Consider the following 27395-nt stretch of genomic DNA (forward strand, 5'->3'; position numbering starts at 1 on the left):
ATTCGTTGTTTCTGTTGAAAAATGTAAAACTATTATTCCGCCATTAATTTCGGTGCGTCCGCTTTAACGCACGCTGTATGTCGTAGTAACGTTAATTTAAAAAATCTAACACAGCGGTTGCATTAAGAAACTAATGTACTTTCATTGCTGTCCAACCTGTATTTTTTAGTCAAGTTTATGATTAGTTATTGATTAGATTAGGGTGCTCTCCCAAGATTTCTCCCGACATTTGTTGCAGCTTGGCTTAACGCTTTATATTCTCATTGGTGGTGCTATAGAATATCTCCGGTAACCTAGGTCTTTGTGTGCCGGCCGTATAAGTATGAGATATCTGTATTACAGTGAGCTATATCATGATTTCTTTCGAACCAAGGCACAAACCTAGGATAGTATTGAGTTCTGTAATTAGTGTTATGTTTATAGATCTATGACCAGTGAGTGATTATAGTATGGGATTTGTCTCGATTTCAGTTGATGATATGATTAATGTAGATCTTAAGTTAGTGAAGTAGTAACACAAGAGATTGACATGTAAATGTTTATCTCTTTTTATGAGCTTGCGTTGTGTACCAGTGTCCTAGGCGATAGTATTGAGTTCTTCTTATTCGAGGTTTAATAAGGTATCGTGCGGATACCAAAGTCGCATGTGGCTGCTTGTGTGGGATTGGCTTAATATTATGGTCGTTGTTAGTTAAGCAGTGATGTTATTAATGAATCTTGGGGCCCAGTAAATTGTGTTGTCTCGCTTATAGAGAAAGCATACGTTATAGAGATTCGTAGTTAGTCATTTATGATCTGGGCCCAGGCTAGGATTATATGGTTTGTTAGTGATTTTTAAAGATCTGGGACCAGGCTAGGATAGAATGGCGTTCTGTTAGTAATGTTATGGAGATCTGGGACCAGGCTAGGATAGTATGGTTCTGTTATGATGTTATTAAGAAAAAAAATATTGGTTCTGTGTTAGGTACTTTTATTTACTGATCTGGTTCTTTCATTGCTGTTATGCTGTGTATTTTTTCATAAATGTTTTATGAGGTGGTAATGCAGGTATGAATAGTATGTAGGGTTTCTAAATTCACGTTGTTTACGTCGTATGTTATAGTTCTGTTTGAAGCTCAGGCTTATCTATACGTAGATATTGCATTGGTTGTGTTGTATGAAGTTATTTGGTAATAGGAAAAAATCAGAAATGATGGCTGGATTCACAAGATGTGTATCTTTCATTTGGTGTCTTGGACTTGTGATTTCATGAACATTTTATTATATGATATCCCTGTGGCTTTAGGCTAGGCTATGCTAGTCAGCTTTTTTGATGGGGGGGATCCCGGATCCGGGTTTGTGACTCGTTAGAGGTTTTAAATAAGTAAAATACATTTTTAGCAAAGATTGGCCTACGTTTGCATCTTTAAAGAAAACGTGTTGCGATTGGAGCTCTCGATTTGCTATGCTGTATTTTTTAAATCCGAAATAACAGAGATGTGTGTTGGAAATAGCAACTTGGATTAAATATGATGATGGTGTCAAGGCTCAGGAGAAGAACCAGATGCAGACAGTAACAAAAGTTTACTACAAAAACAGGGGGGCAGGCAAACAACAGGCAGACCTCACTAATCCAGAGCAGAGTCCGAAAGGTACAGAACGGCAGGCAGGCTCAGGGTCATGGCAGGCAGAGGTCAGTAATCCAGGGAGGTGTAACAAGGTACAGAATGGCAGGCAGGCTTAGGGTCAGGGCAGGCAGAGGTCAGTAATCCAGGGAGGTGTAACAAGGCACAGAACGGCAGGCAGGTTTAGGGTCAGGGCAAGCAGAATGATCAAATGGATCTTTAAATACTTGTTTGAGATTAGTAGGCTAGCCTACAAAGCCGCCCCTATTTCAACATAATTTCTACCCTATAACAGAAATGCTTATTTCGATTTCACCTCCGAGGAATGACGCAAGATACTTACACATGTTTACGAATTGGGGGTGGGAAAGAATGTTGTGGTGATTTCCATGTGGAGAAACATCAACAAGTAAGGAACTGACAGGTGTCAGTTTAGCTAGCTAGCATGCTAACCTTAGCTAGCTATATTGCTAACCTTATTTAGCTAGCTAATGTTATCTGTTGTTGCTGMTTTTTTTTACTACACCGTATTCAAAAGATTAGCCAGCTGGCTAGGCTGGTTCTGGAGCTGGTTCTGTCATAAGCATTTAGGGAAAACTCCGCTACAGATGGAAACCAGTATATTTAACTTCACCATTGTGAAGGATGGTTTTGTTCTCTTTTTAACAAAAATATATGCCTWATAGAAATAGGACATGTTAATCACAAAACATAGCGTGACMGCAGAAAAGCTGTTGTTAATCTAGGGTGTCGACTGTGCAAACCAGAAGGTTGAGACAAGATGGAAAAATGCTGAATAACAAGAAAACAGGAACTGAGCAGTATAGCCACCGACAACTCAGCTCAAACTTCACAACAAACACTTCCGGATATCTGGATCCTGTGTGCTGTGAGGCTGGGACCAGCCTGGGCACCACCGATAGGCTAGCAAGTTTAAACCACGCTAAGCTTCTACTGTGACAGGCCAACTCTAAAGTTGGAACTACKMCTGTCACAGTATAAAAGAAGATGTCTGTACTATTTCAGTCAGTTCTCTGCTTTACCCTGCGTGGTGATACAGTGAACCCGTATATACGAAAATTGCATTTACCATTTATCGCTTATGTTAAATAAAAATACTTAAAGTATATTTGGTGACTCTGAATCACATTTTATCCTGATACCAGATTCGGTTGACGCAACCCTTTACACCATCTATTGTTATTGCCAAAGTTTTAGCATCTTCCATTAGTAACATACGTTTTTTCTACAAGTACATTGTAATAGACACGATGCAACCTTTAGGTAGGTAGGCTGCTGGCAGGCTTCGGCTGCGGTACAGCGAAGCCTAGTCAGCAAGTGCTCATGGTTTTCAAAGGGGAAGTGAAATGGTAGGCTACAATGACTTTGCTCATGATGCACGTCACAAATGACATGTAACAACACCCTGAGCGCATCGGACATGAAACACCAATACAAATGCGACAACAGCACAACAAAATATACTGAACAAAAATGTAAGTTAGTTGCAGTTCATATAAGGAAATCAGTCAATTGAAATAAATTCATTAGGCCCAGCTCTATGGATTTCACATGACTGGGCAGGGGTGCAGCCATGGGTGGGCCTGGGAGGGTATAGGCCCACCCACTGTGGAGCCAGGCTCAGCCAATCAGGATGAGTTTTTCCCAACAAAAGGGCTTTATTACAGACAGAAATACTCCTTAGTTTCATCAGCTGTCTGGGTGGCTGATCTCAGACAATCCCGCAGCTAAAAAAGACAGATGTGGAGGTCTCGGGCTGGCATGTTTACACGTGGTCTGCGGTTGTGAGTCTGGTTGGACGTACCGCCAAATTCTCTAAAACAACGTAGCTTATGGTAGAGAAATAACATTAAATTATCTGGCATCAACTCTGGTGGACATTCCTGCAGTCAGCATGCCAATTGCATGCTCCCTCAAAACTTGAGACATCTGTGGCATTGTGTTGTGTGACAAAATAATGATGTGATATGATTGCGTTTGGCAACGCTGCTCCCTCCATCATCTCAAGATGAATTGTTTGACCACTGTAGTCTTGAGTGGCCTTTTATTTTCCCCAGCACAAGGTGCACCTGTGTCATGATCATGCTGTTTAATCCACTTCTTGATATACACCTGTCAAGTGAATAAATGGCAAATGAGAAATGATCACTAACACGAATGTAAACAAATTTGTGGACAACATTTGAGAGAAATAAGGTTTTTGTCTGTATGGAACATTTCTGGGATCATTTATTTCAGCTCATAAAACCTGGGACCAACACTTTACATGTTGCATTTATATTTTTGTTCCTTGAATTTTATTTTGCAGGTGCATGTTCATTATAGGACAGCCACTTGTGGTTTAGCTGCACCAATCAAAGCAGTGAAGTGTGTAGTTAAGCAAGACTACAGTGGTCAAACAATTCATCTTGAGATGATGGAGGGAGCAGCGTTGCCAAACACAATCATATCACATAATTATACCATTTATAAATGGTATCATTTCGTGATTTAATTGCTGCATATATATTTCTAATACAGACTAGCTCCAAAATAAGTGAACATTAAGAAATTATCCAATGGATTACGTAAATGTTCTGAGTATTTGTTTGAACAAGGTGATGCGCAGGTTCACTGACCTACAAACAATCTTGAATTGCGAAATAACCTACACTTTTTTTCAAGTGATCTTTACCCAGGCTTCAAACATCCTTTTAATTCTGTGTAGCGTCTCGCGCAGGCTGATCCTCTCAACCGCAAGGAGGCCACACGCAGTACAATTTCAACAAATCAAACGCTGCGGTTTCACAGATTACCCCGTGATGCTGAAGAATGTGGATTTTACAGTAGGGTTACTCATGTTGTCTTTTATTTCCGAGCGATTGAATACACGGGGGGCCTTTACAAACTTAAATATAGGACTGACCCACTCTTTCTGTTGATGGTGTAATGTTCTATGCCGTCGGTTAGGCTCGAAATGTATGAAAAACAATAGGCTTTTGGAATTCATTGTAGTCTAGGATGCCTTCTCACGTTGGCTACAAGCGACTCTGATCAACAAACACAGGTAATTATGATATTTTGGGACACAATAACTGGTGATAAACAGATGTAATGTCTTTGTCTGATGGAAAGCTATTGCTTTATCCAAATGATTGACGGTGATAAAATCATAGCGGTAATTAGCGTCACGGTTATGTTGTCTTTATTTCTGAAGAATATAAATTCAGAAGAATAGGAATCCTGCAATGAATCTAAACTCTGCTTATAACTCTCACACAGAAGATAGTGGTTAAATGACGATAGCTCTAAACTGTATACAATGTTGCCCCGGTGTTATTATTGTGTTGTCACTGTGTTGGACGTGTTTTTCAGTCCTGTATGCTTTTAAGGCAGGCAGCATAGTCTGTCTGTTAAGGGGAAATGTGTCACGGCCGTTGAAAGAAGAGGACCAAGGCGCAGCGTGGTGAGCGTACATTTTCTTTTTATTAGAAAAGACGCCGAACAAAACAATAAACACTACAAAACAAACCGTGAAGCTAAAGGCTATGTGCCATAAACAAAGTCAACATCCCACAAAGACAGGTGGGAAAAAGGGCTACCTAAGTATGGTTCTCAATCAGAGACAATGATAGACAGCTGTCCCTGATTGAGAACCCTACCCGGCCACAACATAGAAATACAAATAATAGAACATAGAGTACCCACCCCAACTCACACCCTGACCAAACCAAAATAGAGACATAAAAAGGATCTCTAAGGTCAGGGCGTGACAATACGCTTGGCCTACTTAGTGTACATTATTAACTTCCTCGTCCACGATTAGCGGTCTCTAACCTCAATATAACCTCAATACTACTAGAGTAAAACAGCAAACAGGAGTGGCCAATTTGCTAGAATGCAGTCCATTGAGCTACAGCAGAATTTCTGAAGTGACATTCTGAAAGAAGTGCAATGGAACTACAGAGACATTTGCCACTCCTGTTTGCTGTTTCACTCTAGTAGTTTCACTCTCATCTGAAAGTCTATCCTCTTGTTGTATAAATAACTTATCTCACTAGGACAGAGATTGGCAATTTAGGTGGGGGTGGGTGCCACAAAAAAATCTGAACTCATCGTGGGAGGCTGCATTGGCTCAAGGGTCTGCATACACACATCCATACCCACACATGTAGTCCGAGCTGGCTCTACCATTTTGGGGGCCCTAAGCTACATTTAGTTTCCCACACCTTGAGAGCAAAACATTTTCTACACATTTTGCCATGGGGCGTATAGAAAACYTTTCAGTTTTTAAAGCATTTAGCTGCAAATCTACATATTTTGCAATGGGGTAGAGAGTTGATTTTGCTATTTTATAACTCATTTCATGCAATTCTACTCATTTTTCCATGGGGCGGAGAGAAATGTTTGTCGTTTTTTAATATGAAGAGTCACTAATAAAATTAATAGGTGCCCCCCAGTCGGTAATTCGACCATGATTACTACAAATTTAGATCGAATTCCACTAGACTAATTTACGAATCTCAAAAAGGTTAGCTGATGCACAACCACATTTTTAAATTGCACCTTGTGTATTCTACTATTCTAACTCTCAACAGTAAGTTGAAACTCTGACTGAGTTCCCCAAAAATATTGATCCGTAGAGATCCTCTGGTTAAAAAAAAAAAATGCCCCAGGCCAGTGATTGGGGACATTGCCCTATGACAGTTGCCTTTCGGATGGGACATTAAATGGGTGTCCTGATTCTCTGTGGTCACTAAAGATCCCATGGCACTTATCATATGAGTAGGGGTGTTAACCCCGGTGTCCTGGTTAAATTCCCAATCTGGCCCTCATACCATCATGGCCACCTTTCAATTGGCTCATTCATCCCTCCTCCTCTCCCCTGTAACTATTCCCCAGGTCGTTGCTGTAAATMAGAATGTGTTCTCAGTCAACTTACCTGGGGAGGAAAAACAAAATAGAGCAAGGCCCCTGACTTGGCCTTCAGTGTGTATATAATACAGACAGTTGGACAGAACTATCATGTTCCATGCAAMATAAGTAGAGATTAGTATCAGCTATATTCTGAATACTTTGAGCCTGACGAAAACAATAGTTGAAGTAAATGGTCGATATTTGTTTCTGCCTTTTCAATGCTGTTGTGTTCCGATCTCAGAAAGAGATGCTATAATTGGAGTGGACCAGGAACTACCAGAGAGGAGGAGGAGGAGGAGGAGAGGGAGGAGGAGGAGGAGGATATCACCATGAAATGTCTGAGTGCCTCCAGGTTCTGCTTCTACTTGGGTTTTGTAGTGGGGACCCTCAGCCTGTACCTATTCCTGCGCCAGGTGTGTTACCCATCTATAATCTAGTTGCCTTAAACACCCATATCAGTTATTCAGGTAGCCATATAATATTACAATAATATACTTCTGTAATTATTATTCAGATAGCCGTATGCACCTGTAATTACGGTACTCTCTCCCTGCATTAGTGCACCTYCGTAGTACATCTGTCGTTACTGTTGACTGTGTTGATGTTTGATGCTTGCTATGCAGTGGAGGCTGCTGAGGGGAGGACAGCTCATAATAATGGCTGGATAGGAGTCAATGGAATGATATCAACCACATGGAAACCACATGTGTGATGGTTGATGCCATTCCATTGACTCCATTCCAGCCATTATTATGAGCCGTCCTCCCCTCAGCAGCCTCCACTGCTGCTATGGTGTCATGATGTTATCAGTCAGTAAACTTGTTTGAACTTGTACCACACCATATTTATAATGTGAACAAACAGCTATGGTTTGAGAGGAGCATGGAGCTCCCTGTGCTGGGAGGGGTCCAGGGCAGCTCAGTAGCAGCGGTGGCAGAGGAGAAGCAGGCCAGTGTGGAGAGAGCAGCCCTCGTCAATCTCCARGTCCCGCATCACACAGGTACACAGGCCCAATAAGGCCAGGACTCATCCCAGTGAAAGGAAATTGAGTGCCTCTGAAGATCTCATAAATCTGTGTGGAAGTATGAAAGATGTGTGTTGTGAATATTTTGTATTTTAATATAGAAAATGAACCTCTTGGCTGCCACAATTATTAAGACACTTAATTATGAAAAAAGACTCTTTCCAAAACATACATCTACCCATGTAAATATGGATAATATACAGTGTCCCTCTATTCCTCTATAAGGGGACACTGCACCACTGTTCGTCCCCAGTGCCTTTGTTATTGTTTTGTTGGTAAAACCAACTTGTGGAGCCTCCGGCAGCTTGGTAAAAACAAATTGCAGTACATATTCTGRTGTTCTATTGCACATGCAATGATGTCAGTGGGGGYAAAAACTGTGTTTGTTGTAATATCATGGAAGTTCTACCAATTAAATGGGCAAACAGCAGTTGCTACATTCATTTTTGGACTTATAAATTATATGATGTGTACCCATTGATTCTTGTAGAATATATCTTGTAAATGCCTTATGAGCTTAGTTCAACTGTCGTAACCCATCAGAACACGAAATATAAGCTTGTTTTACACCAATGTTTGTAAACAAAGTAAATGTAAAAAACATTATATAGCCTCAAAACGTGGTTAAAACTATAATTTTTATATCATGGATGTTCCTCGCATCTTTAGCTCTGTCTATGAATTAGCTAAGCTTTACCCTTAGTTTTTTACCGAAACAGGGGTGGTAAAGTTGTTTCTAGTGTGGCTATGATTTTCAGGTGAGTACAGTCGCATGGCAGATGAGTTGTACCAGAAGGTGCGCATCCTGTGCTGGGTGATGACAGGCCCCAGTAACCTGCAGACAAAGGCCCGCCATGTCAAGGCCACCTGGAGCCGCCACTGCAACGTGGTGGTCTTCATGAGCTCTGTCGACGACCCAGGTAGGTACCCAGCCAGGTGGCCTAGAGGGTATTGAGGCGGGCCGGTTTGAATCCCATGACCAACGGGAAACATCTGGTCGAAAGTATCCTATATAGGATACTTATCTCGTGCCTTGTTTCCCTTGAGTAAAGCCTGTGACCCTAACTGCTGTGATGCACAATGGCTGACTCTGTGCTTTGTGCCTGACTGACTCTGGGGGAGGTTGCATTAGAAAGCAAAAAACAGTAGGAAAATGGACGATAAAGCATTCTTCTTCTTCTTCTTCGCCAGACTTCCCCACCGTAGGGCTGGGGACAGGGGAGGGCCGCGACCAGCTCTACTGGAAGACCATCCGGGCCTTCCACTATGCCCTGGAGCATCATGGGAACGAAGCTGACTGGTTCCTCAAGGCAGATGACGACACCTTCGTAGTGGTGGACAACCTCCGCTGGGTACTGTCCAATCATACACCCGAGGAGCCCCTCTACTTCGGCAAGCGCTTCAAGCCCTACGCCAAGCAGGGGTACATGAGTGGCGGAGCGGGGTATGTGTTGAGTAAGGAGGCCCTCAGGAGGTTCGTGGAGGGGTTCAAGTCCAAGGTGTGTACCCATACCACCTCTGTGGAGGACTTGGCTCTGGGACAGTGTCTGGAGAAGATGGGGGTTATGGCCATGGACTCGAGGGATACGTTGCAGCGGGAGACGTTTCATCCATTCGTACCGGAACACCACCTGACTGGGAAGTTCTCCAAGAGCTTCTGGTACTGGAACTACTGCTACTACCCCATCGTAGAGGTCAGTCACTGCTGAGCTCTCTCTCTCTCCTCTTGTTGTCGTTACTTTTGTTGGCTTTCAGTTTCACTGATTTTTAAGATACAAGCCAGAGCTCACCTTGCTCTTAGTCTCTCTCTCACTCTCTCTCTCTCTTTCTCTCTCTCTCTCTCTCACACCATCTCTCTCTCTTTCTTCCTTTCCAGTCTCTCTCTGTCTCTCTGTAGTACCTCACTATCTTATTCGTGTAAGACTGTTTAAGATGAACCCAGATAATGGATTACCATTGAATTGGGGGTCAAACTGGGTCAGGAAGACAGCTTTCCAAGAGCTTGAACTTGTTTCCTCTTAAAATCCTTTAATTCAATTCATGGCCATCTGTACACTATTGTGCACCAATTGGATATTTGCGGCTCAAGGGTGTTTTGTCTATTAAAGTTTAGGTAGGGCATTTTTTGACCAGGGCATCACTGTCTTACACAAACCCTCTCCGAAACAAGGTTCAATATATGGAATATTGACATTTATTTTCGATGAACAGCCTGAATATAGGCTAAAGGATATATATCACAGTGAAAATGACAACGTTAGATGTCTGTCCTTCCACAGCCTTCATAGAAAGAAATAAATTACATTAAAGTGGATGATTGCTAAAGTGGATGATTGCAGTGGAGACAATGCACTGTCCACAGTAGGAACATTTGCCAATTTTCTTTTCAGATAATTGTGCTAATTCATTGTGCTTTGAAATGCAAATGAGACAAGTTTATTATGAGTCTATCAGACAGGGACCACCAAGGCACATGACAATACACCTGGGGGTAAACAAGCTAGTCAGGTGTCTTTGTGGAGGAAACATAGCCAGTGTCTCCTCTGCTTAACAATGACTGTCAGAAATGTGTTATTAGGTTTTCCCCAGTCAAATATACATGCAGGAATGTGAAATAGACAGTGAACACTCCAATAGCCCGTTTTAAACAGATGTTTAAGCTATCTGATGTATGCCCCAGAGGAGTGGGCGTGTGTGTTCTGAGCTGCATTGCTGTGTGTGGGCGTGGGTACGCGCGTGCATATGTCACAGGTGTATGTTTGAAGGGTGGGATTCTGTCAAAAGATACAGTGGGAGGCCATATAGCAAGTTTTATAGTGCTCGGTTTGCTATTTTCCTCCAGGGTCCCCAGTGCTGCTCAGACCTGGCAGTATCCTTCCACTATGTGGACGCAGAGCTGATGTACACGCTGGAGTACTGGACCTACCACCTCCGTGCCTACGGCTACAGATACCGCTACAGACCTCCACTACCGCAGGGCCTGGTGGAGCGGCTGGCCCAGTCGGAAGGGGCCACTGTGGGGGCAGCTGGTAGAGGGACAATCCCAGCTGGTATTATTGTTGTTGGTGGTGAAGACCAGTCCAAAATAGAGGCAGTGTCATATGAAGGGGCTGCGAGTGGAAGTAAAATCCCCATGGACAATAACAGGACGGCAGTCACACAGGAGAGACAGCAGTGATTCTCTTTGGGCCGAAGCCTAACTTCCACTTAAGTGGAACGTGAACGTGGTCATGCATTGGTGTCAATGGGACTGTTTGATTTGAAGCGTTTGAATGTGTTTTTAAGGTGGTAACGGGAGTGTGTTGTTGTGTGAGATGGAAACAGGACTTGTGAAATGGTCATGCCAGGAACAGGTTCGATATTTCCCACATTGTGCACCAGTTCCACCACAGTTCAGGTTTGATTGGTTGTAGGGGATTTATTCATCCATATACTGTACAACTTTTTCCTCTAACGTGTTAACTGTTTTTTATCGATATCTGTTGTTGTTTTATCTGATATTGTTTGAATTCCAATAGTATGCCGTTAGTGACCATGTATCTGTATAAACTTCTAGATCATTTACTTCATGTAGCCCACGCTGCATAAAAACATTCTGACCTGGACATTTCCGATAGCATGATATCAAGCATTTCTGTGTCTTACAGTTGATTTGGAAAATCATCATTTCCACAACCCTTATTGACCATCCATTACTATTCAATTCTATATTGGTATTGCACTTTTAGAGAGATATGAAGGGACTTTTATATGCGTGTACTGAACAATGGTCGTTTCTTAACGTTGTCGAATTTTCGTCAGAATCTGAGGTTTTCGGCGTTAGGTCAAGCTGATAGAGCGCATTTTTGAATGGTATTACATTGCTCTGTGGTGTAGCTAAGTGTGAGTGTGTTTCATGTCAAATGTAATACCCATATGTTTATATATTATAGATAATCTGCTAAGCAGTTGAATGGCCTTAAAGTGGGGTAGATTACACTTACTATACCTACAGTACTAAAGTATTTTTAGTACAGTACTACTTAATGTTCATTTTTGGTTACATATTCAAAGTGCCGGATGGCAGCATCTTTCTCGTTGCTATGATGGTGGATTTAAAATGTTGTAACCAAATATTTTCCCGTTAATTGTCAGTATTGTTGCCACATTTTATTATTTATTTAATTTGAATCACAAACATATGGTAAAGAAATAGATCTTATCAGATGGGACTGTTACTGATTTCTTTCAGATAATACATTATAGCTATTAGTTACTATGACAACCCATCAGGGCACATGTTACAGTAGCAGGTTGATTTTGGTCAGTTTAAATTCCATAGATGTTTTCGCAAAATACTTTGTTTTGTAAAATAAATAGTTGTCTTTTTCTGTATTGTATAATAATAACTCCAATCTTCTGAAAATGGGGTTTTGCCTTGGCTGGATGTTAGGGATGGATCTGGATGAATGTCTTGTCTACAGCCCACGCCGAAACCTGGATCAAACAATAACAGTGGATATATAGTAATACATTTATAATCAGTAAAGTTTCATGAATGTGTTTTTAAAGCTTCTAGTATTGCTTAATGCAACGCAGAACATGAGGAAATATGAAGCACTTGATAACTTATTGTTATTCAATGTATTCTACACTCTTAGGAAAAAAAGGCTTCCAAAAGAGTTCTTCTGCTGTCCCAATAGGAGAACCCTTTTGGGTTCCATGTAGAACCTTTTGTAGAAAGGGTTCTATGTTGAACCCAAAAGGGWTCTATCTGGAACCAAAAACAGTTCTTCAAATGGTTCTCCTATGGGGACAGCCGAAGAACCCTTTAAAGTTGGAGATACCACCTTTTGTCTAAGAGCGTACTACGTAGAGAGATGAGCTAATGCTGACACATTTACTGTATTTAAGGCATACATGGAAACCTGCATAGCATCAAATGCATGGAGTCTACTAAAGGATATGGGAGAGCAAATGCCTCACACACACACACACACACACACCTCAGTCTGCACTTATTAAATAATAAGCCTCCTCTTCTTGTCTCGGGGTACGCCTCCTTTCTCAAAGGACGCATGTTACCTGTTAGAGAACACATACTGAGTCACTGAGCTGAAAGAAATGCATTATCTCCACTGCACTTTGGATTATTATAGAGGTATAGATGAATTAACCTTTTACTGCAGTGGACTAAATCAGGGTCACACAGAGTGGTTTTTTGTAGTCTTAAACACATCTACTTTGAATACAAAAGTACACACCTCACACACATGGTTATGGCCTTAAGATAAGAAGACACCTGTACCATGTCAGATATAGAGTTGAAATGTATTACATTTTTAGTTTGCATTGCAATATTACTCGTTATATACATCACAGAAGACTGAATTATAACAAAACAGCTTGACATAGAAACACCAGATTTTCAGCGTAAAAAAAACATGTACTAATGATGAAATTATGAAAAATATGAATAKCGTTCCACCCATGAGGCCACTAGAGGGCGTTTTGGTCATTTGAGTGCAGGTAATGTATGCCACTTAGCAGATGCTTTRATCCAAAGCAACTTAAAATATGATCGCTGTATGAATGAGCCCATGACCTTGGTGTTTATTGCTAGTACCACACTCTTATCAACTGAGCCACACAAGCTGAGCTGCAGAGGACCATTAGATTAGATTCTCATTAATGCCCACCCACCCACCCACACTCACCTTGTTCCAAGTTTCTTCTGCCCATAAGCCCAACAAAGACATCATCCATCTCTCCTGTGACAAAAATGGTTCAATCATTATCAAATGCCGGTGTTCGCATTATATGAAATTACATTTGTCATTATTGTTCTATTAAAAGTTAATACCATTTCTATTGATATGTAAAACAAACAGTAAATCAATGGTTATTCCTTACTTTTATGTGGAGAGGGAGGTAGTTCATAAATATCTGTGAAAAAGCAAGTCAATTGTAAAAAATGCATAAAACCCAATAAAAATGTTTATTCAATAAAAAGTAAATTAGTCCTGTGAATAATGTAATTTCCCTGCAGTGAACTCCTGCTTCAGCACTGAACATGTTTGAGTAGATAAAGACTAGGACACATTGTTAATTTAGTCAAAACAGAGAAGTCTCAGTGACACAGTATCAGTATAACCCCATCTATACATCATCAAAGATTACTCAGTGCATGAATTGGGCAGGAGCTCACCAGTTGAGTACCGGCACCTCCAATTATCTACTGCTTAATCTCCTGTTCCTTTTACAGAATATTAGCTCAAAAGTATAGTGGCGCTCCTGCACTTAAATGTAAACAGTACCGGAACCCAAAATGAGTACAGGAACCTATTTCAGTCCAAGTCAAGCACCGAGACAACTGTTGCCTGCTGAGGGTCTTAACTTTGATTGATTGATGGTAAGATGCAGAGACAGCGCTGAAGCTTACCAGCGCCCCTTCTCCCCATCAGCCCAACGAAGCTGTCATAATCAAGGTCGTTATATCTCTTCAGAATGGTCCGCTTGAGCTTTTCAAGACCTGGAGTATCCTGTAAAGACAATGATGATATGTCATTAATGAGCATCGTTTTCTTTCATTCGTAGACGTGAAATCAGCCCCCCCCAAAAAAAAATAATCGGGACGACACATGAACAAGGTTATCTTTCCGCAGATGCGGCTTTAATTTGATCCGATCCCCACAGTCATTTGCTTTGAATTCACAATTATGTTTTAAACCATTATATACCTAGATACGTTACCATATGAGGGTTACATAGACACGGTTGGATGAGAAACGTCCTTACCTCTGAGTCAGCAGTTGATCTGAGCGTCCCAGCACCAGGCTCCTCGCAGCTAGACTGGCTTGAGCGGAGTTCCATGACGAGGAACAGAGCCACCAGCAACAATCCGTTTTTCATCTTCTTAACACCACCTGTAGCCTAGACAAGCTGTGATGTTGGGTTGACAAAAATATCAACATTTAGAGATACGTTTATTTGACGCATTACAATAAATAACTTCCAAACTGCAAAATGCTTCATTAGAGCTCAGCTGAAACCAGCAACGCGCACCAAATATGAAACGGACTTGACACATTGAAAATCCACAATAAATAATAGACTAAAAGACTGCAACAGCAGGCCTAAACATTCGTTTCTCTTCTAAAATGTAGTGATAACTGGTTTTAAATTGTGCGTAATGCGCACGGAATGTTTGCCATTTATTGTGAAATGAAAGGCTATATTACTAAACCTTGACAGTCATTTGATTTGTAGATATGTTTTCCGAATAGGCTACAACAATTAGGCTATCATGTAGGCTATAGGCCTATAGAAAAAGTCCGAAATGTTTTTGTTGTTCAGCTTGCAGACAAAGTTGATTCGTTGCGTCTCCAAATGTCCCTGCAAAACGCCCGCCATCCAATTGATGGACAAATATGTTCTGAATAACTTGAAATAGGCTCTATAACAAAACAATTACGGTACACATCTATCAACAAAATATATATATATATATTTACCTGTTTTCCGACGTGGTAATATTCGAATTTGAATATTATGTTAGAGACAGTTGGAGAAGACCGTGCGCGCGCCCGGGTGCGGATGCTTAGTGGTGAGAGCGAAACGATGATACGGATAGCAGTGCAGCGACGAGATCCGCGAGGACAGAGTGATGTGTCCACTTATCTGTCTATTAAATCATAGCTGTGTATCTGCGCGAGTCCAATCAGCTTCAGAAACGTAGGTGGGGTCTCGACGTCTTATATCACATTCTCGTGTATCCTCATAGTCATACCACTGATGATGATGATCAGGATGTTAAAATGGAGCCAATGGCGCCTAGCTGTCATCCGAAAAAAGAACACCATGATCCATTCAGTGGCCCCAAACGTTCCAAGGTCCTATTCTTTGATAGGCGACATTACACAAATCTGATTGGTAGGCTTGTGGAGTTCAACGGATGCTGGCCTTATGATTTCAGTTGGTTTTCTTATTTTCAAATGGTTGTGGTAAGGACTGTAGGCCTATCCATCGGTTGAAGTTGATTCATATTTAGACCCAACGGTTTCATTTTTCAACAGGTTGGGACCAACATATGAGTTTCAAAGACAGTACCACGTGGAACTGTATTGCTCACGATCTCTCTCTTTGACTGACTTGAATACTGTTTGCTCTGCCCTAGTTCACTGCAAAATAGTTTGTCTCCTCATGGTGCCCTGTCCTCTTGATTGCTTAATTGTAATGATCATTGACGAGAGCCCGATCCATCTAGGAAGTCATTAGACGACAGAGATAGGAGCTGCCACAGCAACATGAGACTACATGGATGGATGTCTTGGAGAGAGCAAATTGAGCTACAGAGCAAATTGAGCTACTGCCTACGTGCAGAGTTGATTAGGGAAGGGAGAGCGGGAGAGAGGAGTCATCGGTGGCCTATGTTCTCTGATGAGTGATGGATGGATCTAAGAAGAGAAGTATGGAGATGAATAAACGATATTATTCAGATTAACATACCTGCACTTTTTTTTATACTCAAATAATACCCAAGGAAATTGAAATTCTCCCCCCCCCTTTAAAAACAAAAATATCAAACGAACTGCTAAATTCGAATGTAAATGCATGTCCAGCATAATTGCTCTGAGGTCAATTTTAGAACATTTGTTTACTGTGTGAGGGAATTGAAATTCAAAGTAAATTTCTGATTTATATGCAGGTTTGACCTAATTGAACCCAGCAAAGTAATGTGAATGAGTCTGTCGTGACTCATGAGTTGATTGCTGCAGCCATAAAATAAGTCCATGACTCAAATAAGTGTATGTGTGTCCGTGTCCATTTGTGGAGGCCATGTTGTCCACAGCCTAGCGAGAGAGAAGAAGACATTTGGTATTGTTTCATCACAGTTCAATCTGCTAAAGATGCCAAAGTGATTGGCAGTCAGTCTGTGTGTGTGTGTGTGTGTGTGTGTGTGTGTGAGTGTGTTTGTGGGTCTGTGTTTCCAAACGTCTTTTTAAATTGCTTTCTCTGCTGCTAAATTTTTACTTAAACGCTTCTGACAGCCATTGCCAACAGATGTCAATTCTGCAACTTTCCTCAAGCATGACATTAGACCCAAAGGAAATGATTATTTTCCTCACAAGGAAGAAGAATATTGATTGAAGTGTGTGAAGCATAGTATCAGTCATTTGTTGAGGCGTTTGTTTTCTGGGAAATGTCAAAACCACAATGATTTTTGATAGTTTGGTGTTTCCTTCATATGCAAATGTACTATTATACCAAAGTGTTTAACAGCAGTAGGCAAATAAATCAGCAACTATTTTGCCTCACAATTAAAGCATACTCTGGCAATCAGATTCAACTACAATGGATGTTTTGTGAATCACAGCATACCGCATCTGTACAAGCCATTCATTTTTAATTTATATAAACTTTAAAGATCGTAGCGCCTGGGGACGATGGCTGTGGGGAATATAACAGATGAGAACAACACACACACACACACACACACACACACACACACACACACACACACACACACACACACACACACACACACACACACACACACACACACACACACACACACACACACACACACACACACACACACACACACACCATTGGGGAGATAACAGATATGAACAACTTCAGTCTCTAGGGACTGTGATTAGAAAGAGGAGGGACTACATACTTGGAACAACAAAGGACAGGCATGGAAGCAAATGTTCCAATGGTTGCTTATTACAAAAGGTTAACAGTGTAGTGTTATAATAATGAACTCCAGGCCATATTTGGTTGTTCCTTTATTTTTTAGATACACAAGTAGACCAAAAAGTGGGTGCTGGTGTGTCTGGTGGCCAAGCTGGTGTGCGGAGGTGTCAGGTCGGGGGTCGGGGGTCGGTGGTGGAGAGATCTGACAGAAGTGGGGGCGAGGAAGTCGTTAATCTGTTACATAATTGATGATTTTTTATTGATGATTTTACCCTTCCTTCTAATCAAAGGACCTCACTCTGAATACTAACAGTGGGCTATAAGTGAGCCCTGGGGCTGGGTGCCAGAGGGGATGTTTACCTGCTGGTACTGGTCCCTAGCTGGGGATGGGGAACCCTCTCTATCTCTGTCTCTCTCTCTCTCTCCATTGCTCTCGCTCTCTCTCAATTTAATTCAATTCAAGGGCTTTATTGCCATGGGAAACATATGTTAACATTGCCAAAGCAAGTGAAGTACGTAATAAACAAAAGTGTAATAAACAATGCAAATTAACACTAAACATTACACTCACAGACGTTCCAGAAGAATAAAGACATTTCAAATGTCATAGTATGTCTGTCTACGGTGTTGTAACGATGTGCAAATAGTTAAAGTACAAAAGGGAAAATAAATTAACATAAATATGGGTTGTATTTACAATGGGGTTTGTTCTTCACTGGCTGTGGCAACAGGTCACACATCTTACTGCTGTGATGTCACGCTGTGGTATTTCACCCAGTAGATATGGTTTCTTTTCAAGTTCTTTGTGGATCTGTGTAATCTGAGGGAAATATGTGTCTCTAATATGGTCATACAGGAGGTTAGGAAGTGCAGAAGCGCCTGTCTTCTCTTGAGAGCCAAGTCTGCCTACGGCGGCCTTTCTCAATAGCAAGGCTATGCTCACTGAGTCTGTACAAACAATGGTCAAAGTTTTCCTTAAGTTTAGGTCAGTCACAGTGGTCAGGAATTCTGACACTATGTACTCTCTGTTTAGGGCCAAATAGCATTCTAGGTTGCTTTGTTTTTTTGTTAATTCTTTCCAATGTGTCAAGTAATTATATTTTTGTTTTCTCATGATTTGGTTGGATCTAGTTGTGTTGCTGTCCTGGGGCTCTGTGGGGTCTGTTTGTGTTCATGAACAGAGCCCCAGGACCAGCTAGCTTAGGGGACTCTTCTCCAGGTTCATCTCTCTGTAGGTGATGGCTTTGTTATGGAAGGTTTGGGAATCGCTTCCTTTTAGGTGGTTGTAGAATTTAACGTCTCTTTTCTGGATTTTGATAATTAGCTGGTATTGGCCTAATTCTGCTCTGCATGCCTTATTTGGTGTTTTACGTTGTACACTGACGATATTTTTGTAGAATTTTGCATGCAGAGTCTCAATTTGATGTTTGTCCCATTTTGTGAATTCTTGGTTGGTGAGCGGACCCCAGACCTCACAACCATAAAGGGCAATGGGTTCTATAACTGATTCAACTATTTTTAGCCAGATCCTAATTGGTATGTCAAGTGTTATGTTCCTTTTGTGGCATAGAAGGCCCTTCTTGCCTTGACTATAAGCTCGTTCACAGCTTTGTGGAAGTTACCTCTGGCGTTGATGTTTAAGCCGAGGTATGTATAGTTTTTTGTGTGCTCTAGGGCAACGGTGTCTAGATAGAATTTGTATTTGTGGACCTGGCGACTGGACCTTTTTGGAACAACATTATTTTTGTCTTACTGAGATTTACTGTCAGGGCCCAGGTCTGACAGAATCTGTACAGAAGATGTAATCGATTTTCGTCGTCTGAAGAAGAGTAGTCGGACCAAAGCGCAGCGTGGTAAGTGTTCATGTTTTTTATTTACACTGAACACTAAACAAAATAACAAGAGAATAAATGAAACCGAAACAGTCCTATAAGGTGCAAAACACTAAACAGAAAATAACTACCCACAAAAACCATGTGGGAAAAAGCTACCTAAGTATGGTTCCCAATCAAAGACAACGATAGACAGCTGTCCCTGATTGAGAACCATACCCAGCCAAAACAAAGAAATACAAAACATAGAAAAAAGAACATAGAATGCCCACCCAAATCCCACCCTGACCAAACCAAAAGAGAGACATAAAAAGCTTTCTATGGTCAGGGCGTGACACCAGATCATCAGCAAACAGTAGACATTTGACTTCAGATTCTAGTAGGGGTGAGGCAAATTCATTGATATACATGTTAAAGAGGGTGGGGCTTAAGCTGCATCCCTGTCTCACCCCATGGCCCTGTGGAAAGAAATGTGTGTGTTTTTTGACAATGTTTGTGTACATGTATTTTATATTGGTGTATGTTTTTTCCCCAACCCCACTTTCCATTAGTTTTTATAGCAGACCCTCATGCCAAATTGAGTGAAAGGCTTTTTTGAAATCAACAAAGCATGAGAAGACTTTGCCTTTGTTTGTATGCTTGTCAATTAGGGTGTGCAGGGTGAACACGTGGTCTGTTGTACAGTAATTTGGTAAAAAGCCAATTTGACATTTGCTCAGTACATTGTTTTCACTGAGGATATGTAAAAGTCTGCTGTTAATGATAATGCAGAGGATTTCCCCAAGGTTGCTGTTGACGCATATCCCACGGTAGTTATTGGGGACACATTTGTCTCCACTTTTGTGGATTGGGGTGATCAGGCCTTGGTTCCAAATATTGGGAAAGATGCCAGAGCTAAGGATGATGTTAAAGAGTTTAAGTATAGCCAATTGGAATTTGTTGTCTGTTAATTTTAGCATTTCATTGACGATACCATCAACACCACAGGCCTTTTTGGGTTGGAGGGTTTGTATTTTGTCCTGTAGTTCATTCAATGTAATTGGAGGTTTCCAGTGGGTTCCTGGTAGTCTAAGAATTGTTTTTGATCATGTATATGTTTTTGCTGTTTGTTCTTTGTTATAGGGCCTAAAAGATTGGAGAAGTGGTTTACCCATTTTGGATCGATAACTCTTCGTGTTGTTGTTGGTTTAGTGTTTTCCAATTTTCCCAGAAGTGGTTAGAGTTTATGGATTCTTCAATTACATTGAGCTGATTTCTGGCGTGCTGTTCCTTCTTTTTCCGTAGTGTATTTCTGTATTGTTTTAGTGATTCACCATAGTGAAGGCGTAGACTCAGGTTTTCTGGGTCTCTATGTTTTTGGTTGGATAGGTTTCTCAATTTCTTTCTTCGGTTTTTACAATCTTCATCAAACCATTGTCATTGTTGTTAATTTTCTTCTTTCTGATTGACATTTTTAGATTTGATAGAGAAGCTGAGAGGTCCAATATACTGTTTAGGTTTTCTACTGCCAAGTTTACACCTTCACTATTACAGTGGAAGGTTTTGTCCAGGAAGTTGTCTAAAAGGGATTGAATTTGTTGTTGCCTAATTGTTTTTTGGTAGGTTTCCACACTACATTCCTTCCATCTTTAGCATTTCTTAATATTATTCAGTTCCTTTGGCTTTGATGCCTCATGATTGAGAATTGCTCTGTTCAAATAGACTGTGATTTTGCTGTGATCTGATAGGGGTGTCAGTGGGCTTACTGTGAATGCCCTGAGAGACTCTCGGTTGAGGTCAGTAATAAAGTAGTCTACAGTACTACTGCCAAAAGATGAGCTAGAGGTGTACCTACCATAGGAGTCCCCTCGAAGCCTACCATTGACTATGTACATACCCAGCGTGCGACAGAGCTACAGGAGTTGTGACCCGRTTTTGTTGGTTATGTTGTCCTAGTTGTGCCTAGTGGGGCATATGGGGGAGGGAATGCTGTCACCTCCAGGCAGGTGTTTGTCCCCCTGTGTGCTGAGGGTGTCAGGTTCTTGTCCAGTTCTGGCATTTAGGTCACCACAGACTAGTACATGTCCCTGGGCCTGGAAATGATATGATTTCCCCATCCAGGATGGAGAAGCTGTCTTCATTCAAGTATGGGGATTCTAGTGGGGGGATATATAGTTGAAGTCGGAAGTTTACATACACCTTAGCCAAATACATTTAAACTCCGTTTTTCACAATTCCTGACATTTAATCCTAGTAAAAAATTCCCTGTCTTAGGTCAGTTAGGATCACCACAAGAATGTGAAATGTCAGAATAATAGTGGAGTGAATGATTTATTTCAGTTTTTATTTCTTTCATCACATTCCCAGTGGGTCAGAAGTTTACATACACTCAATTAGTATTAGGTAGCATTGCCTTTAAATTGTTTAACTTGGGTCAAACGTTTCGGGTAGCCTTCCACAAGCTTCCCACAATAAGTTGGGTGAATTTTGGCCCATTCCTCCTGACAGAGCTGGTGTAACTGAGTCAGGTTTGTAGGCCTCCTTTCTCACACACGCTTTTTCAGTTCTGCCCACAAACTTTCTATAGGATTGAGGTCAGGGCTTTGTGATGGCCATTCCAATACCTTGACTTTGTTGTCCATAAGCCATTTTGCCACAACTTTGGAAGTATGCTTGGGGTCATTGTCCATTTGGAAGACCCATTTGCGAACAAGCTTTAACTTCCTGACTGATGTCTTGAGATGTTTCTTCAATATATCCACATAATTTTCCAACCTCATGATGCCATCTATTTTGTTAAGTGCACCAGTCCCTCCTGCAGCAAGCACCCCCACAACATGATGCTGCCACCCCCATGCTTCGGCTTGCAAGCCTCCCCCTTTTTCCTCCAAAAATAATGATGGTCATTATGGCCAAACAGTTGTATTTTTGTTTCATCAGACCAGAGGACATTTCTCCAAAAAGTACGACCTTTGTCCCCATGTGCAGTTGCAAACTTTGGAGCAGTGGCTTCTTCCTTGCTGAGCGGCTTTTCAGGTTATGTCGATATAGGACTCGTTTTACTATGGATATAGATACTTTTGTACCTCTTTCCCCCAGCATCTTCACAAGGTCCTTTGCTGTTGTTCTGGGATTGATTTGCACTTTTCGCACCAAAGTATGTTCATCTCTAGGAGATAGAACGCGTCTCCTTCCTGATCGGTATGACGGCTGCGTGGTCCCATGGTGTTTATACTTGCGTACTATTGTTTGTACATATGAACGTGGTACCTTCAGGCGTTTGGAAATTGCTCCCAAGGATGAACCAGACTTGTGGAGGTCTACAATGTTTTTCTGAGGTCTTGGCTGATTTCTTTTAATTTTACCATGATGTCTAGCAAAGAGGCACTGAGTTTGAAGGTAGGCCTTGAAATACATCCACAGGTACACCTCCAATTGACTCAAATGATGTCAATTAGCCTATCAGAAGCTTCTAAAACCATGACATCATTTTCTGGAAATTTCCAAGCTGTTTAAAGGTACAGTCAACTTAGTGTATGTACATTTCTGACCGACTGGAATTGTGATACAGTGCATTATAAGTGAAATGATCTGTCTGTAAACAATTGTTGTAAAAATGACTTGTGTCATGCACACAGTAGATGTCCCAACCGACTTGCCAAAACTATAGTTTGTTAAACAAGAAATTTGTGGAGTGGTTGAAATTTCGAGTTTTAAAATGACTCCAACCTAAGTGTATGTAAACTTCGTTTGTGCCTGTGTGTATTATTATGTGGCTGGGTGACCCTAGTTAGTCCTCAGACATAATGTCTTGGGCGCGCTGGATGTTTGGACACCAGAGTTAAGACACTGTGTTTGGGAAAAATTTATATATTTCCCATTTGAGTCCATAAGTTGTACAATCTGTGGCGTGTGTATGTCCTCGGTGGGTGTGGTGGGGTTGTCACTATCAGGGTGGCTGACAGGGGGGGGGGGGGTGCTCAGAGGGGGTGGGATCCCCTGGGCTTGGGGTTCTTAATTTGTCTGTCCTGCTGTGATGTCGACGCTATGGTCTGGGGTGGACTGTTCTGCTGTGGTGTCGAGACTTTTGTCGGGAGCTGAGGTGGGCTGCTGGCTTCTCTGCGGGGGTGGCCACCTCTCTAGTGGGTTGTTCTCTGTCACACGCCATCCCCCTCACCCTCTCCTCCAGCACTCTGATCCTCTCCTCTAGTGCTCTGTTCTTCTCCTGCTCCTGCTCTTTCTCCTGTTGATGTTGTCTCACCAGAGTCCAGAGTGCAGATATGTCTCTCTCCACCTCCAACTCTCTGGGTCTGGTTGAGGGGGTGTTGTCTCACCAGAGTCCAGANGATATGTCTCTCTCCACCTCCAACTCTCTGGGTCTGGTTGAGGGGGTGTTGTCTCACCAGAGTCCAGAGTGCAGATATGTCTCTCTCCACCTCCACCTCTCTGGGTCTGGTTGAGGGGGTGTTGTTGAGCTGGACAATGTTTTTGTGCTGACTGGATGGAGTGTGTTCACCTCCTGTTCAAGCTCCAACTGCCTTGCCCCTCTCTCTCTCCCTCTCTCYCTCTCTCTCTTCCCTTTCTCCTATGGTGGCAAAATTGCAGGATTATGTTATAATACTTTTATTGCATCAAATGGTTGTTTTATTCAACAGAATAGAGTGTTAACTATTGTGTGTGTGTTCTACTGAGGATGGGCCTCTGGGAGATAACACTGACAGGAGATGTACCATGTCTTTCGGGTGATAAAACCTAAAGAGCATTCCAGAGCATGAGTTAATGTTTCTGTTCTATGTCATACCAGGGAGAGATGGTTCCAGTTTGGAGTCGGAGGGCCGGACACTGGTCTACACAATGAAAACTGTTGACACAGCAGATACTGTCTGCTATGTATTATAGGTATCTTTCATACAAATCTTAACCATGTGACCCATTCTATATATCTGTTGTTCGTCATGTAGGTTGAAAGGGGTGTATCTTGGCTATAAAAGACCTTTGTACTTTTGTCTCGGCACTCTCAACGAATCATTTGACAGCGAATCGTCGACCAGCCATGACCAGRCATCATTATCGTAGAGCACTCAATCGATTCACTTTATATGTGTGCGTTGTATTGACCTGCTCCCTTATTAATAAGTGAATAAAGATTTAGTTTAAGTATAACTCTGACTTGTGTGATGAGTTTGTCTCTCCTCATTTGATAGTAAAGACATTAACCACCACACTCCTCCCCAGCCCTAGAGAACCAGGGATGTGGGGTGAGGTCTGGTGAGGTCGTGGGAGTGGTGTACAGCTGTGTAGATGTTCTCAAAGAGGGACCTGTTGGTATTTTGAACTCGTTACCAGCGGATCATTCTCAGATCTTTATAATAACATGCAATTGTTTTACAGGTCATTCAACTATATTGAGTCACCTGTAAAACGATGGGATTCGTTACGTTGACATTTATGATATTGACTTTCATGACATCGACGTAAACTTAAACTTAAAAGGAATTTGTACAGAACTACTTGTCCCAATTTCAATGTTGACTATTATTTGAAGTTGAACCATGTAATAACCACGAGGAACACTTGTACAGGCGGTGGATAAGTTTGGCCGTTGTGACCTGGCTGTGGGTGTTTCCATAGAAGCATGACAGTTTTTCTATAGAAGTTAGCTGCCTGTGAGGCGTTTTCTTGGGAAATGTTCTGCTACCCTGGGTACATAGAATTGGAATGAAACAACACTCACATTCTAATTCAATAGTTTTAAAACAGTCTGTTGTTCTTGGAACAATACTGCAGCAGAATAATACATGAGAAAGTCAAATAAAAGAACATGTCACGCCCTGGCCTTAGTATTATTTGTTTTCTTTATTATTTTAGTTAGGTCAGGGTGTGACATGGGGTATGTGTGTGTTTTGGGTGATTATATGGTATAGGGGGTGTTGGTTGTAGTGTATGGGTTTGTGTGTTGAGTGTATGTGTCTAGGTATGTCTATGGTTGAGTGTAGGTGTTTAGGAAAGTCTATGGTTGCCTGATTTGGTTCTCAATCAGAGACAGCTGGTTATTGTTGTCTCTGATTGGGAGCCATATTTAAGGTAGCCATAGGCTTTAGGTGTTTGTGGGTAATTGTCTATGTTCTATGTTGCATGTGTGCACTAGTTTTTCATAGCTTCACGTTCGTCTGTTTGTTGTTTTGTTTCATTTTTCTTCTTATAATAAAAGAAGATGTATTTTGCACACGCTGCGCCTTGGTCATCTCTCTCTCCCTTTGACGATCGTGACAGAACATTGTCGTGTCTACGCTTTAGCAGATGTTATAGCGGGTGCAGCAAAATTATTATGTTATTTGCTCCTGACAATGCAGTAAAATTTTTTTTTAAAGTAGGCAAATAATAATATTTTTTAAAGAAAAATAAATCAACAAATTTGAAACAAATCTGATTAACAACTCCACCCCCCTCCAGGTGTCGCCCATCTTCCCCATTATCCCCAGTGTATTTATACCTGTGTTCTCTGTTTGTCTGTTGCCAGTTTGTTTTGTTTCATCAAGCCTACCAGCGTTTTTCCCCTTGCTCCTGTCTGTTTCTAGTTCCTGTTTTCTAGTTTTCCCGGTTTTGACCATTCTGCTTGCCTTGACCCTGAGCCTGTCTGCCGTTCTGTACCTTGTCACACAACACTGGATTACTGACCTCTGCCTGCRCTGACCCTGAGAGCCTGCATGTCGTTCTGTACCTTTTGGACTCTGATTTGGATTACTAACCTCTGCCTGCCCTTGACCTGTCGTTTTGCCTTCCCCGTGTTCTAGTAATAAACCTTTGTTACTTCGACACCGTCTGCATCTGGGTCTTCCCTGAAACGTGACAGTAAGGGCTGTGTTCAATCTGTATCACGGYCGGTCAGCGTTACAGCGTGATTAAAGTTGAAAAGCAATGTTCCCACTTTAGCGGAAACTGCATTCATGGTAAACTCTGCATATGTCGGCTCAGTCGGAAATTTCCTTTACATTTCTATCCCCCAATCTGTAACGCTCCAGCGACACAGACTGAATTYAGCCTAAGTTAGATTTCTTTGAGTGGCGAGGTGCCATCTACAGTCACTGGGGATCAGAGTTGCGTGTCCGGAGCTTGGGACCCCCTGAACCTTGCTCAATTGGTTGAAACCTCAACCACATCCACGGTGCGTCCGAAAACATACCCTGTACCATACAGAGAGCACCACTTTTGACCAGAGCTCATTGGGCCCTGGTCAAAAGTAGTGCACTATATAGGGAATATGATGCCATTTCAGGCACACCCTCTACTGCCAATAGGAGTTAATATAGTGAGTGATTGAGAGGTGACAGATGACATGATGAAATGATGGGGTCTGACAGCACACTGAATCACACACACACACAGCAGGTTGCATGGGCTCCGCATGGTCAACTCAATCACAGCAGGCGGAGGGCGTCATGGTAGACCACACCAGCATCATACAGTAAATAAACAACGCCATTAACAACAGAGACAAAGACCGTACTGGGGCTGTGATTCACAACCATTTGAATCACGCGACACAAACGTGAGGCTGCTGCCGAGGCAACGACTACTCTTCCTGGGGTCCAAACAGGAAGCAAGACACAACAAATGGAATACATGTGGTATATACCTGCATTACAATTGAGTCATTTAGTAGATGCTCCCATCCAGAGCGACCCACAGCTAGTGCATTCATCTCAAGATAGCCAGGCGAGACAACCGCCTGTCACATAACACTACATACTACAATACAATACTGTAGAACTTTGTTCTAAAGCTGTATCCGTACCCATTGGATGCAGTGATCACCATACTGTGACCAGTAGTGACGCGGTCAATCTCTCCTCAACTTTGAGCCAGGAGAGATTGAGATGCATGCTACTGACATCCGCCCCTCCGTGTACATCTGAGTGTAATACGTGCTGTTCTGTTCTGCGCCAACTGCAATTTGCCTATGTCCTTCTTTGCCGCACCTTACCACACAACTGGGCAGTAGGACGTGTCTGGCTGACTGAGATGTCAAGAAAGCAGACGTATGAGATGAGTGCAACGTGAGTGTGTGCGTGGGTCTCTTCTGGAAGAGTTGAAAACCTAGGGATGCACTGAATCCGTTGATATCGAAAATGTATTTTTGTTTGTTGATTGGGTCGCATTAATCTACGGGCCAATTATGCACTACCCATTTGTCAATGGAATCTCTTTACCGTGGAGTTGGCCGTGTACTGTCACACAGCAGGAAAGGAATCTGAAGCAGTTTATGAAGAGTGTGGACCTTGTGTGACTCAGGAAATGAAACTCTATTATGGCCAAGTCCTTTTCAGCCATTCAAACTTTATACCTCTCCTCTCAGAG

General features: G+C 41.9%; 2 protein-coding genes across 4 annotated transcripts; one reads left to right on the plus strand and one right to left on the minus strand.

Annotated features, from left to right (window-relative positions):
- The first annotated feature begins 4344 nt into the window (after positions 1 to 4344).
- LOC111976215 (glycoprotein-N-acetylgalactosamine 3-beta-galactosyltransferase 1-A-like) lies at positions 4345 to 11950 on the plus strand. Of its 3 annotated transcripts, none has more exons than XM_070448066.1 (7): positions 4345 to 4671; positions 4980 to 5070; positions 6763 to 6934; positions 7386 to 7521; positions 8304 to 8465; positions 8737 to 9239; positions 10388 to 11950. In XM_070448066.1, exons 3-7 carry the CDS (start codon positions 6851 to 6853, stop codon positions 10721 to 10723), a joined length of 1221 nt encoding a protein of 406 aa, XP_070304167.1. In that variant the 5' UTR covers positions 4345 to 4671; positions 4980 to 5070; positions 6763 to 6850; the 3' UTR covers positions 10724 to 11950. The 3 variants fall into 3 exon arrangements, with proteins under 3 accessions (XP_070304167.1, XP_023860729.1, XP_070304168.1); XM_024004961.2 differs by having other exon boundaries at positions 6769 to 6934; XM_070448067.1 differs by lacking the exons at positions 4345 to 4671; positions 4980 to 5070; positions 6763 to 6934 and having other exon boundaries at positions 7435 to 7521; positions 8286 to 8465.
- Positions 11934 to 15270, minus strand: tac3a (tachykinin precursor 3a). Its single transcript, XM_024004964.2, has 7 exons — positions 15039 to 15270; positions 14323 to 14466; positions 13967 to 14066; positions 13438 to 13470; positions 13242 to 13295; positions 12531 to 12609; positions 11934 to 12021 (listed from the first exon to the last, which is right to left on the minus strand). The coding sequence occupies exons 2-7, from the start codon at positions 14434 to 14436 to the stop codon at positions 12003 to 12005; spliced, it is 399 nt and encodes a 132-aa protein (XP_023860732.1). The 5' UTR covers positions 14437 to 14466; positions 15039 to 15270; the 3' UTR covers positions 11934 to 12002.
- Positions 15271 to 27395: the final 12125 nt, after the last annotated feature.

This window comes from Salvelinus sp. IW2-2015, linkage group LG17 (genome assembly GCF_002910315.2).
Source record: "Salvelinus sp. IW2-2015 linkage group LG17, ASM291031v2, whole genome shotgun sequence".
Taxonomy (NCBI): Eukaryota; Metazoa; Chordata; class Actinopteri; order Salmoniformes; family Salmonidae; genus Salvelinus; species Salvelinus sp. IW2-2015.

Excerpts from the sequence above, each read along its gene's own strand:
- tac3a (XM_024004964.2), bottom strand. The coding sequence starts at position 14,436 with ATGAAAAACGGATTGTTGCTGGTGGCTCTGTTCCTCGTCATGGAACTC. Across the intron at positions 14,067-14,322 it reads GATCAACTGCTGACTCAGAG|GATACTCCAGGTCTTGAAAA; the intron begins GTAAGGACGTTT and ends TTGTCTTTACAG. Across the intron at positions 12,610-13,241 it reads CAGAAGAAACTTGGAACAAG|GTAACATGCGTCCTTTGAGA; the intron begins GTGAGTGTGGGT and ends GTTCTCTAACAG.